General features: G+C 37.5%; 2 protein-coding genes across 2 annotated transcripts in view; both read right to left on the bottom strand.

Moving 5' to 3' along the window:
* LOC141395461 (kinesin-like protein CG14535) overlaps positions 1–14,667 on the bottom strand; it is a 212,562-nt gene that overhangs the window by 76,612 nt on the left and 121,283 nt on the right. The window lies entirely within an intron of this gene.
* On the bottom strand, positions 3,826–12,683 carry LOC141395462 (uncharacterized). The gene is made up of 2 exons (XM_073971340.1): positions 12,651–12,683; positions 3,826–4,726 (listed from the first exon to the last, which is right to left on the bottom strand). Exon 2 carries the CDS (start codon positions 4,633–4,635, stop codon positions 3,964–3,966), a length of 672 nt encoding a protein of 223 aa, XP_073827441.1. The 5' UTR covers positions 4,636–4,726; positions 12,651–12,683; the 3' UTR covers positions 3,826–3,963.

Below are 14,667 nucleotides of genomic sequence, written 5' to 3'. Positions count from 1 at the left end.
AGTGTGAAAAAATCGAGATGTACAGGAACCAGAATGAAGTCCGAAAATTCAACCAAAGTGTCAATCATCAAACTGATGGCTTTGGTACAGGCACATCCTCCTGTAGAGACCAGCAAGGTAATTTGGTAACTGATACAGATAGTGTGCTCAGAATATGGAAAGAACATTTTCAAAACTGTTGGTATCCAATAGCAGCGAAGACGAAGAAGATATCACAGATCCAATCCCAGAAGATGGTATTGAATGTATACCGTCCAGCCAAGATGATAAAGACAGCAACAAACCGGCTGAAGAATAATAAGGCAGCAGGAGCCAATGGCTTACCAGCCGAGCTGTTCAAAGCCGGAGGCGCCATCTGGCAGGAAGAACAAGTGCCCGACGATTGGAACCTGAGTATCCTGTGCCCCGTCCACAAGAAGGGAGATAAGACTGTATGCTCTAACTATTGCCTACAAGATCGTGTCAGGGATATTGTGCGAACGACTGAAGCCTATGGTCAACGAGATAATTGGACCATAGCAATGCGGCTTTAGTCTTGGCAAGTCCACCATTGACCAGATATTTAGCCTGCGGCAAATCCTGGAGAAGACCCAAGAGATGCAGATCGACACCTATCACCTTTTGGTCGATTATAAAGCAGCCTTCTGCATTCAAAGGTATTCCAAGCAATGTCTGAGTTTGATATCCCCGCAAAGCTCATTCGGCTTTGTAAAATGACTTTAACTGACTCGAGGTCCTCAGTTCAAATAGGAAAAAAGCTCTCCGAAGAGTTTTGTACCAAAAGAGGTTTCAGACAAGGAGACAGCCTTTCGTGTGATCTCTTCAACATCCTGCTGGAAAAGGTTATACGTGAGGCAAACGTCAAAAGAAGTGGCACAATCTACCCCACGTGTTACTTGCTTATACTGATGATATAGACATCATGGGAAGACCAGTAAAAGAAGTAACTGATACATTTATGAAGGTCGAAGGAGAATCTGCTAAAGTGGGTGTGGCGGTAAACGGCGAGAAGACCAAGCTGATGGTGTCGACGCGCAATGCGTCCATTGAGCTCGGACCAACTGTGGTTCGAAGTTGGTTCCTATAATTTTCAGGTAGTAAAAGACTTCGTCTACCTCGGCTCCTCCGTAAACACAACATACGACATCAGCTGTGAAATAAAAAGAAGAATTGTATTGGCCAACAGATGCTACATTAGCTTAAGTAAGCGCTTTAAAAGCAAAGCCACAACTCGTCAAACAAAAATAACGCTTTACAAAACACTGATACTACCCGTGCTGATGTATGGCTCCGAAGCCTGGGTACTTGCGCAAGCAGATAAGGCAGTGCTTGGTGTGTTTGAGAGAATAATTCTTTGAAAGATCTACGGACCGATCTGCGTTGACGGTGAATATCGACGTCGTATGAACCACGAGCTGTATCTGCTATACAACGACATCAATATAGTTAAACGTATCGAGACGCAGCGATTGCGTTGGCCTAGCCATATAATAAGAATGAGCGATGATGAACCCGCTAAAAAGGCGTAGAAATTCGGGCCACATGGCGATGCATGCAGAATTGGCAGGCCAAAAAATAGATGGCGCAAAAAAGTGGATGACGAGATGACAAGGCGCGGTATTCCAAAAAGCGAAGCACTAAACTGAGAGAATTGGAGATCTTTTCTTAGTTCGGTTTATGGAACAAATGTTCTGTAATGGGCCAGCTAAGTAAGTAAGGAAGAAAGTACCTTTAAATTTGAAAAGTATGTTGTACGTAATATCACCGGTTAGTTTGTATGACTTTACTCATACGTTTTAGAGCAGTTACTTTTTACTACTAAAAGTCGTGACTACTTATTAAATACTTCTATAAGTGATCAAAAAATAACTGCTTATTTCGAGCGACATGCCCTTGTTAATATAATGGGTTTGTAGCGGGTTTTGTAATGAATATTTTCGCTGGGTATAAGATAGTTAAATAATAAAGAAGTCATTATACATAAGGTTATTCACGACCTCTTTGGTCCTCGAACTACGGAAGACAATTTGCATGCTTTTTTCTCTATAGAAGCCTCTTTTAAAGGTCTTTGAGCAATAGAAAGGTATTTTTACTGTAGAGCCAATTTCTAGCTTTATGGAGCCCAACGTGCGGCACTAAACATCTTGACGTTTACTTCTTCTAGAAGAAGTTCTATCAAAATACCTTATATGGTTTGCTAAAACAAATTTATAAAACGACTTAAGAAATCTTGTCTTCTCTTCGAATTATTTTCTTACAAATTCCGTATAATATTGTTAACTTTTGAGAGCATAGGTTTGTTTGTTCAAGGTTAAAATTTCCTCAATATGCTGTATTATCTCATTGACCCGGCTAACACACAGCTGGTTCATTTAAAGTCTCGGATTGGGGGAATCCATTTGGAAAACCACCTTTTATGTATACCCCCGTTTCATATAAGTGCAAACGGGGAATAGGCGATAAATATTCAATCAATGTTTCGCTCTAAAAATGTCTACCAATCCATGTAAATGTTGTAGGCATCAGACAACTTCCAGAAGCATGTAATAATTTGATGCTAGAACATATTTCAACTTTCATATTAAAAATTTAAGAATTCTATTTCAAACAATAAAGGAATCAAATATGACATTTGAGTGTCTTTGCCACTGGCAGACGGCTTCGCACTTTAGAAATAACAAAACCATTACTAATATAACAACTATTTACAAAAACTCCCTCTCCTTGTTGAACAGTCTTTGTGTGTGTGCGTGGAATTCAAGCCCCTAACAACTAAACTCATTCTCTATCCTACCCATAACGTATTTAGTTATCCGCATAATCACCCAGAAAAACAATTACATATTCCACCGTATCAGACAGACAAAACAATGCCAAAATGTCTGTCAAACAAGCGAGAATTTTTGTTGTGTAGTTTCGTTCGTGAAAGCTGGCGAATTTCTCACTTTTCGCCCCCGCCCCAACTCCCAACACTACTCAACCACCAATTATATCTCTCACAAGAATGAAAGCAACATGATTTTCAATGTTTAAGCCTCGGAGCTGTGTGATATTTGATGTTTTCTGTCTGTCTCAATGTCGGTTGGGTGTCAGTGTCGTCTCGGTGTGGCTTGGCTGTTGGCGTTGTTTTAATTAAATTAAAATTCCTTCTTTGTTATGGCGGCTTTGCTTTTTGTTATGACTTTTTTGTTTTTGGCGAAACATGGTATTCTCCCTTGTAGTTGTTGAGGCACAATCAGTGGTGAATGAAGGAGGGACAGTAAAAGTGAAATGAAATCTTGTCTCAATGTCATCTACACTCATCTAGTCCTTGTTTACTATTTGAAAAGATTTACATATTTCTAAAGATTCTGTTGAAACTTTAGTTTTTGGATTTGTTGCCCAAGAAAAGTTTTTCAAGGTGAATAAAAATGAGTGGAGAGGGGGATTCCAAATCAATATGTAAGGAAAACGGCAACCAACAGGAATCCGACCTTTAAAGTGGACTGTATCTAATGTTACGAATTTTGTGCAATATTATTTCTCTCCCAAAGAGAAATAATATTGTGCAGATGATGATGATAGATGATGACCATGAAATAAAAAGAAGGGAAATTTCCAAAAACGTTATAAAACGTAGCTTCTGTTTATTTAAATATAAAAAGAGAAGAGATAGAGAAGAGAGAAAGAGATTTGATGCTCACCCTTTGGATATTGATTTACAAGTGAAGTTCTATGGTGGCTTTTAAATTCTATGAACCTTAGCTTGTGTTAATTCGTTAAGTTTTTAGTACTAGAAATATGTAGTTGACGAGAGTACTCACTACTTAATACAAATTCACAATAAGCTTAAGTACTAATATAACAATTCATATACTTAAAGCTACAGTGATACTTCAATATACTTAATCTATTAATATAAGTTACAATTCATAGACAATTCAAGGTATAAAGTTTAAAATTCAAAATATTATGGCAAATCATTCAAATTTGTCCATGGCGCCGGCCTTGCACTTGTGCAACTGAGGATGAAACGCACATGACTTCAGCAAGCGATTTGATGGCTTGGGAGAGCACCAGTTGGTCAGGCATGAGTACGCTGGTGTGGAGTGTATTTGGAGATGGACGCTGGCGATAAGTTTGGTGATGGTTTTGGCTATTGTTGCGGGTGTAGGGGTGATTTTGATGGCGTCGGTTCGGCTGGCGGTACCCTTGTTGGCGGTTGTTTGAGTAGCGATTGGTTCGTTGGTGTTGTCGTTGCTGCTTGTGTTGTTTCGGCTGATGGTGTTGTGCTTGGTGATGTTGGTTTGGTGGTTGTCGATGTTTTGGTTGGCTTTGTTGTGAGGGGCGCTTCTGCCCTCTAGCTGTTTTGTTAGGCTTATGGTGCCTTCTTCGTTTGGAGCGTCTATTGGATGAGCTTTGACGATTGGGGGAGGATAGCCGTTCATGCACAGTCGACCTGACTACCTCATCAGAATCTTCGTGTCGGACTAAAGCGGTGGTTGCGGACTCCGGGTGCAGCATGGAGTGGTGCTGGCTGCCACACTTCTTGCAAACAACTTTAGAGTGGCATCTTCGTACCTGATGGCTTCGGGCAAGGCAGTTCATACAATAATCATTGTCTCGGACTATCTTCCTTCGATCTTCCACTCGCATCAGAACGAACTCTGGACAGAAGCGCAAGGCATGGCTTCTATCACATATGACACACTGGTACAGTTCCCGAGTGCTAGAGTTGCGACGAGACCTACAATGTAAAACATTGTTAGTAAAGTGTAATGGCATGGTGGAAATGGAAATGATAATGTGCATGTGTAGTAAACGAGTATAAGACGAGATAATTCATTGAGCGCATATATTACACGTTCTTCAAAGTAACGAATGAGACGAGCTTGAGAAGAGTATTTTAGAGTAGCAAGTGAGAAGAGTTAGAGAATGAGACAACTTGAGTAGAGAATGAGATGAGTTGGAGTATCGAATGAGACGAGTTTGAGTAGAGATGAGAAGGGTAGTATATGATATGAGCACTATAACATTACGCATCTGAATCGAGAAGAGGTAAGTAGCAAAGTTTGACAATTGGTCTTTTAATTATACCAGAAGCTGTTTTAATGTCAGCCACTCTCACGTGACTATCACTACCAGAATGTGTTGTTACGATTCTACCTAACCGCCATTCGCTCGGTGGTAGTAAATCGTCCATTACGACAACTAGATCGTCTGGTTTTAAATTGGGAGTGGAGTTTTTCCATTTGTAGCGTTTATGTAGAGATTTTAAGTAATCCTCTTTCCATCTTCTTGCGAATTGCTGATGAATAGCTTTTAGTTTAATCCACCTATTTACAAGAGATAGATTTTCAGAGATTGGTTCGGGTAGAGCCATAATTGGGGAACCTCTAAGAAAATGTCCTGGAGTTAAGGCGGTAATGTCAGAAGGATCTTCAGAGACAGCAGAAATGGGGCGAGAATTGAGAACACCTTCGATACGAGCTAAAACGGTCGAAAATTGTTCAAACGTAAATCTGTGTGCTCCTGCTATCCGTTTAAAATGGTGCTTAAAGCTTTTTACAGCTGATTCCCACAAGCCACCCATATGAGGTGCATGTGGTGGAATAAAACGCCATTCAAACCCGTGAGTAGAATATTTGCCAGCAATCTCACTGGGAACAGCTTTAATAAAATGCGAAAATTCTCTAAGCAATTTTCTGCTAGCACCAATGAAATTCTTCCCATTATCAGATACTATCCGAAAGGGTAGTCCTCGCCTCCCAACGAATCGAGCAAAGGACGCCTCGAAAGCCACAGAGGAGAGTTCAGTGCATGACTCTAAATGGATAGCTTTGGTTGCAAAACACACAAATAAGCAAACGTAACCTTTTAGAATGGGAGCATTTCTCAAAGTGGAACTCTTAATTTCAAAGGGGCCTGCAAAATCAATACCAGTTATATGAAAAGGGGGAGTCAAAGCGCATCTTTCTGGAGGTAATGGGGCCATAATCTGGGTACAAGGTCTCTTTTTGAAAATTATGCATGTTTTGCACTTATGAATGATGCTTTTCACTCTAGGTTTGAGACGAGATATATAAAATTCGGTTTGGACCATCCTGCACATTTGATTACACTCTGCATGAGCAAGACATAAGTGTAAATGTAATAAATACAACCGAGAGAAACGAGAATTTCCAGAAACTATCATGGGATGTCGTTCATTATAGGGAAGATCTGACTTGGCCAATCTACCATTAACACGCAAAATATTGTTGTGATCTAAAAACGGATTAAGCGATTTTAAAGGGCTTTTGAGTGAAATATCTTTGCCGTCTTCCAAATCCTTACATTCTTGCTCATAAAATTTGCGCTGATAAAAATATATCAGTCCATATTTGGCCGAAAAAGTTTCAGAGTGTGAAAACTGCGGGGAAATATTTTTGGGGGAATTTCTACTCCTGCTTAAACAATTGTTGTAGAACCGATATACATATGAGAATACTCTCAGAGCTCTATGATAAGTTGAAAATGGTTTCAAAAAATCGATATCTTCTTCTTCAACGGCTACCATAGCTTGTACGTTTGTACGTTTTCCCATATCTGGGATAGCTATTGGATTTTTCTTGGGCCATTCAGAAGGGGGATTTGTGAGCCATTTGGGACCAGTAAACCATAAAGAGTTGGTTGTTAAATCTTGAGGTCTACAGCCTCTTGTGCCAAGGTCGGCAGGATTGTCATGCGTGGGTACATGACGCCAAACCCCATTTGGAACTAATTCCAATATTTGAGCCGTGCGGTTAGCGACAAATGTTTCCCATGACCAAGGGGGTTTGGACAGCCAACCTAAAACTATTGTTGAGTCTGTCCATAGGGTTATATTAGTGCAGTTAAACTCGAAAGTGGAGGTAACATAATTAATCAGTTTTGCGAGGAGGACTGCTCCACTGAGCTCAAGTCTTGGTAAACAAACAGGTTGAAGAGGAGCAACCTTGCTTTTTGCAACTAGCAAATTGGAGAACACAACTGACTTTTCGTTTTGACATCTGATATAGACACATGCGCAATATGCAGCTTGGGACGCATCAGAAAACCCATGGATTTCCACAGAATCAGTTGGATAATACTGAATCCACCTAGGAATCGTAATTGACGATATGTTTTGGAAATCAGAGACGAGCGTGTTCCATTTTGATTGAGAATCTGGACTTAAGTTTTCGTCCCAGTCAATACCTTCTAACCATAACTGCTGCATTAAAACCTTTGATCTAATAATAATTGGTGCTATCCACCCTGCGGGATCGAACAATTGTGCAACAGCTGAGAGAACCATACGTTTAGTCATAGAGGAATTTGTGGACAGTGAGCCAAGGGAATATGAAAACTGATCTGAGAAAGCATTCCATTTCATACCTAAAGTTTTGGTCGAACTTGATTCCTGTAAGCGGAGAAAATCGCAATCATATAAATCTTCCGTTTCAATATTAGAGAGAATCTTTGGGTCATTAGCGGTAAGTTTTTTCAGAGGAAAACCAGCACTTTTAAGAACGTCAATTAGATCTTGTTGCTTTTGAATAGCTTCTTCAATTGAAAAACTGCCCGATAGAATATCGTCGACATAGGTTTCTTGCCTTAAAATTTTTGCCACATCAGGGTATTTGTCTTCGGAGTCTTTTGCCAATTGCAAAAGTGTGCGGATCGCCAAAAACGGCGCACAATTAACACCAAACGTTACAGTCTTAAGTTGATAATCTTTTATGTGGCCTTCGTCACCTTGACGGAATAAAATGCGCTGATAGGGTCTATCATGAGGATGTACTAGTATTTGTCTGTACGTTTTTTGGATGTCTCCACTGAAGACATAAGGGTACTTTCTCCAATTCAAAATGACAGACGTTAAATCTGTTTGGAGAGTGGGGCCGGTATGGAGAACATCATTTAAAGAATAACCGGACTTTGTTTTGCGAGATGCATTAAAAACAATTCGTACTTTTGTTGATTTGTGTTCGGGGCGAACAACAGCGTGATGAGGAAGATAATAGGAGTTGTATTTGTTATCAATACAGACTTCTCGATATGAGGTTTCTTCTAAATGATCTAATGTGACATATTCGTTTAAAACCGAGTTATATTCGGTACGTAAGTCAAGATCATTAGACAAAGTTTTTTCCATTCGAGTATATTGTGCCAATGCAATGAGACGAGACGAGCCGAGATAAATTGTGTCAGCAAATTCCTTCTTAAAAGGCAGCCGAACAATGTAACGTCCATCAGGTGAACGAGAAGTGGTTTTATTATAAAAATTTTCACAGAACTGGTCTGCTGTGGAGACTTTTGGCACATTTGGAACTTCCTCTAGTTCCCAAAACTTCCTTAACAACTCACTTAATTGAGGTTCATTTTTCTCAATGATTGTGGTGGAGAAGAGATTTACACTTTCGGTTTTAATGGGCCCACTTAAAACCCAACCGAATATAGTTTTGTACGCGGAAGTATTGCCACAAATATTCTTCTTTATGCCTTCAAGATTTATAAATCTGTCGGCGTCATTACCAAGTATGAGGTCTATTTGTGAGGACTTATTGAAGTGTGGATCTGCCAAATCTAGATCTTCAAGATCAGATGGGTTTGCAATTTCGAAAGATACAGTTGGCACTGGTTTTGTTACCTTGGGAAGTATTATTGCAGATATAGAGAATCGAACATCACACTTTTTAAAAACAATAGTCAACTCACACTCTTTATCAGAAACTTGTTGTTGACCTCCAACTCCAGAAATTTCAAAATGGCTTCGAATGGTGGGAATTTTGAGAAGATTTCTGATTTTTTCAGATAAAAATGTTCTTTGAGACCCAGAGTCAATTAACGCTCGCACAGTGAACAGTTCTCCAAGATGTTCAATTTGCACTAGAGCCGTTCTTAGGAGAATCATGTCATTATTGGCAGAGAAATTAGCTTGAACATTGGAGCCTTTTTTATTTGACGTTGATGGCTTTTCTTGAGGAGACGAGTAATTTTGTTTTGTGGAGAATTTAGAAGACGATTTATTGGGATTGTACTTATTTTCAGTACCATCTTCGTGAGAAGAAGAATCGTTGACGTGCAGAAGACTGTGATGTGATTTGTGGCAAATAATGCAAGTATTGATACTTTTGCAGTTGATTTTGATGTGAGACGGGGAAAGACAATTCGAGCAAAGTTTATTTTTGAATACAAAACTTAAACGCTGATGGGAGGTAAGTTGTCGAAACTCTTGACATTCTCTTATTGCGTGATTCCCATTACAAAGTGGACATAACGTGATTGATCTATTCTGAGACGGCTGATTTTGGAATCTATTACAATTCTGAGAAGGGGCAGAGTTATTTTGTTTGGTGGTACGAATGCTAGAAATTCTCTCAACTACTTCAAATCGATTTACAAGGAACTCATCTAATTGAGCCCAAGTTGGCAACTCTCTGTGGGACTTCAGAGATTGCTCCCAATGAGATAGGGTTTCGTCTGGCAATTTTGTAGAAATAAGGTGAATCAATATGGGGTCCCAACTTTCAACATTAACATTGAGAGTTTTCAAAGTACTGAGGCAATCGGAAACGGTAGAATGTATTTTCTGAAGTGATTCGCTACTTTCATTTGTGGCAACTGGGATATTAAATAGGATTTTAAGCTGATTGTCGACCAAAACACGCCTATTTTCATACCTAGCCTTCAGAGCATCCCATGCCAATTTGAAATTATCGTCACACAACGGATATCTTTTGACTATCGCACCGGCAGGACCTCTGGTTTTATTCCTAAGATGATACAGTTTTTGAGCCTGAGACAATTCGGGATGATCCGCGTAGACCGCCGTGAACATATCACGGAAAGACGGCCATTCTTCGTACCCTCCTTTAAATACCTCAGTATCGCAAGGTGGCACTTTGATACAGACGCTTGACTTTGTAACGGGGGCTTGATTTATAGCTTGCGAAAAATGAGGAGGGACAATACTCTGCCTTGCTTTTACATTATTTGCACCTGATATCCTAAGTATATCTAAAATCTGTGATCTAGCAGTATAGTAGGCCTCGGTGGTTGCATTTAAATTTACCATAGCATTCTCTTTGAAATCTTTGATACCAGCCGCTTTTGGGGAAAGTATTAAATTCTCATAGGCATTTTGAACACGTTGCCATCGTTTTTCTAAATCCTCCAATTTAACCTCTAAAACGGTATCAGTTTGATCAGTAATGTCACTAGCCTCGAATTGAGTACAAAAATTGAGCAGAAGGTCACATTCAAACAAGAACTTACTTTGCTCTGGACATGTGTGTGCGGAACTGACTGAAGGGCGAGCGCCGTCTGAAATTTGGCTATTTGAGCCTTCGGATGTAGAAGCGTTTAAACTCATTTTGAATAGAGTGCTAAAATCAACAAATTAAGCTTTTTTCGAACAAAAGAAAAGGGGGAGTTGCTAATAGAAAGAGTAGTAGTTTTAAGGGGTGACTACGAAACCAAAGCAATAGTTTTAAAGGGTGACTATATAACCTTTAAGAATGAAAAGAGCGGGGACAATTATCCAAAGCAACTTTGTTGAAATTAGCTAAACTTCTAATAAGACGACTTTAAATACTCAAAAAATATTCTCCCAAATTAAAAATCCGAGCAACTTTGTATTTAATGGAAAAATTGTAAATCCGACCAAATAGCTAAATCGACCAAATTGTTATTTTTGTGAACTTGAAGCGAAATTTTGCACAATAAATGAATTCTAAGTTGCAGGAAAACCAATCTATTGAAGAAAAATGCGGAAAACTTGCTTCAAATATGCATATACACGACCAAATTAAAAATGAGTCAAAACCGAAAAATAACAAATTCGACCAATTTTTGCAATGTGCGACTTGCTTGGGTATATCAGCTCAAAAATTAGAAAAAAACAATGGCGATTGCTATAGAAATTAGTGAATTATTAATACCAAAAAATTCGACCAAAAAATAGTCAAAGGCACAATTTCCAAAAATGTTCAAATAACTTTTTAAACTCTGACAATTCTGAACAACTTTACCAAAATTTAACAAAAAATATCAGAATGATGAAGGGATCATTCAGATTATCAACAGAAAATAATTATTTAAAAAAATGACCAAATTCGAGAAACTAGTTAAACGTCCAAATTGAGACAATCCGACGAATTGGCAACTCTTTTCGGGGTAACACAATCAGATTGTAATAAAATTTCCCGCCAACTAGAGCCTTATTAAAAAAAATTTGACCAAAAATAATCAAATGACCAAATATTCAAAATCGACCAAAATAAGTTCAGATAAAACTGGCAACTTTTCCCAAATATTATGAGTGAGTTTCTCAAATCTTAATAAATTTTCCCGAAAATTTTGGATTTGAAAATGTTTTGACTCAAAAAGTCAATAAAGTAAGCCGACCAAAAAAATAGTAGAACAAATTGGGATGATAAAGAACAGTGGCAACTCTATCGCACGTAGTACGATTTGTTGCTTTCCACTTATAATAAATGTTTGACGTGGAGCTGAATCAAAAATTCAATAAAAAAGTTCGACCAAAAATTTTTAATTAATTCGACCAAAAATGAGTGAACAGAACAACTGGCAACTCTAATGTTATAAGCTATGGGTTAAAGCTTGATAACAAATAGCTTGCTCAATTCGTGTAATCGGAATTGTAGAAAAAATTTTCGGATCAAAATCCCATAAAAAAGTTACAATATTTAAAAATTCGACCAAAATGTCGTAATTTTCGCAAGAATTTATCAAAAAAGGGTAGTAAATTCGCCAACGAATTTACTAACCACTTTTTCGCACAGACATAAATTTTTAAATGTTTGAAAATATTTGTTTTCACTTACCACAAAAAACGAGATGTTTTTTGTATTTTATGGCAACCCAGATAAGAATCAAAAATATTTATGTATATATGAATGTATGTACTATACTACACATGCGGGTTAGTTGAGTATTATTAGTTAAAATATATGCGTTGAAAAAATCATGAAATGTTTTAAAAATTTTAATTTTGGTTGTGTGGGTTATTTCCCCTTATTCAACGAGAAATTAGTTTTCTCTTATTTTTTGTGTTTCTCTATTCTAACTACAGCGCTGGATTGGCGCCTCTCAACGTAGTTAGAATATCCAGCTATTGCTTTAGCTGTTTGCCGCTATTAATGTAGATATGTATGCTTGTGTGTATATATGATGGGTATATGCTGTGTGTTTGATGGGTAATGATGAATTTTGTTGTTGATATTTCTTGTTATCTTCCTTTCGTTTTATATTTTCTTTTTGTTATGTTGTATAGTGAGCGTCAAAAGACCGTATATGTTGTATTACTACAGTGAGTTCGAAAAGAATGTATAAGGTGATTTAATGTGAAATGAGTGTAATTATTGGGTGCAAATAACGTTTTATTTTTAAATGGAAAATGGAAATTGTTAAAAAAATTTAGAATTTTATGTGTGTACGTGTGTGTATGTGTGTGTTGTTTCGCATATATTGTGTAAAATATGTGTATTTATTTATGTGCATCTATGTATCGTGTAAATAAATGTGAATAGATTTACTATTTATTGCAGTATTCGATTTCCCACTTTCTTCTTCATGTACTTTTGGAACGCCGTTCTTCTTCTTCCTCTTCTTTTGCACTTATTTTAAATGTCGGGTTCACTGACCTCTTTTGTACATAGGCACCGCTACTTTGCAGACAGACAATAATGGCACGATATATATTCTTTATATTACGTCACTTTTATGCGGACGGACAGATTTTTTCCCACTCACACACAAACACTGTTACACAACTTCCACCAATTTGCAGCTTTAATTTTCTACGTTTGACACTTTCTTTTTGCACTCACTGTAATATTTTTTCTGATGTATGCCTTGTTGTTGTTAGTTTAATATGTTATTTTTTTATGCTTAGCCAAACACAAGTCACTTGAACATGCAGGTATGTATGTATGTACATATATATTCTTGTAAAATATTGCAATTCTTTTCGTTAATTTTATGAGTTATTGATTTTCGCTCGTTTGGGATGTATGTACATATATATGTATATTTTTTTTTTCACTGATTTTTTTTCACTATGTTTTGTGCTTGGCTATCACTTCACTTATGGGGAGAATAATAAAAAAGTTGTATCACTTACCGAACCGCAGGAATAAATGTATGTACGAGAAGTATGATGAAGTTACCTCATAGTTGTTGCTGTTTATAACAAAAGATCACTGCTTCTTTGTGAACGGTTACGGAGGACCATGAATAAAAATGAGTGGAGAGGGGGATTCCAAATCAATATGTAAGGAAAACGGCAACCAACAGGAATCCGACCTTTAAAGTGGACTGTATCTAATGTTACGAATTTTGTGCAATATTATTTCTCTCCCAAAGAGAAATAATATTGTGCAGATGATGATGATAGATGATGACCATGAAATAAAAAGAAGGGAAATTTCCAAAAACGTTATAAAACGTAGCTTCTGTTTATTTAAATATAAAAAGAGAAGAGATAGAGAAGAGAGAAAGAGATTTGATGCTCACCCTTTGGATATTGATTTACAAGTGAAGTTCTATGGTGGCTTTTAAATTCTATGAACCTTAGCTTGTGTTAATTCGTTAAGTTTTTAGTACTAGAAATATGTAGTTGACGAGAGTACTCACTACTTAATACAAATTCACAATAAGCTTAAGTACTAATATAACAATTCATATACTTAAAGCTACAGTGATACTTCAATATACTTAATCTATTAATATAAGTTACAATTCATAGACAATTCAAGGTATAAAGTTTAAAATTCAAAATATTATGGCAAATCATTCAAATTTGTCCACAAGGTGATTCTTCATTTCATGTAAATACAGGTGGTGATAAGGGGGATTAAAAGATTCATTGCAAGAAGGGATTGTGGTAGCTTTACATGCAATGTTATATACATACATTCGAAATATGTGATAATAGAATATAAATTGAATCATGATATGAAAAAGTGGCGCCCAACATGGGGTTGAAATAATATGTTTGAGTATTAAACCTAAAATCGTAGATTCTTTTAAGGAACCTTCCAGACAACTATCCAATCCATAAAAATAAATGTTAATGTTTGTTGATGGATAATAAGTGCTTTAATTATATCTAATCGTATATGTCATTGAGTTACAATTATAGCTCTCATTGACCACCAACAAATTTTCTTTAAAGCTACTCATTTTACAAGTTTTCTTGTGATAATTTTCGAAAGATTCTGTATCAAAAAATGGAATCATGCAAATGTCAAAGTAGAGGCGGAGACTACATTTGTTCTATCCATGGACAAAATACTTTCAAAAAAGAAACAAACGTCTAGACGTGCAGTGCTTCACGTCATAAAGCTAAGAAATTTATTCCACAGTCAAAATACTCGTACCGTACTATTGCCTAAAGATCTTGGGTGACGCAGGGGATGTAAGATACCAAAGAACGGTCCTGACCGGCTTTAACATGGCAAAGCCCAGGATTTATCTTGGTCCCTCTTTCATCTCAAGTGGGCACTCACCTCCCTGTGGTGTCACCTGGGGAGCTGCCTTTAACACCCGTTAAAGGTAGTGAGCTAACATGTGCCACGCGTTCACCCATAAGAACGTTATAACTTGGGTTTAGGCGTCGGGTTAGTAACCCTCCCCCAGAAAAAGCGGCCTACTGTGAAA

Source organism: Musca autumnalis, unplaced genomic scaffold, assembly GCF_047663935.1.
Source record: "Musca autumnalis isolate F117 unplaced genomic scaffold, ASM4766393v1 scaffold_2, whole genome shotgun sequence".
NCBI classification, from domain to species: domain Eukaryota; kingdom Metazoa; phylum Arthropoda; class Insecta; order Diptera; family Muscidae; genus Musca; species Musca autumnalis.
Note: the sequence above shows the minus strand (reverse complement) of the source record. Positions and strands in the feature narration are given on the sequence as shown.

Coding starts and splice junctions, on each gene's coding strand:
- LOC141395462 (XM_073971340.1), bottom strand. CDS start 4,635: ATGCGAGTGGAAGATCGAAGGAAGATAGTCCGAGACAATGATTATTGT.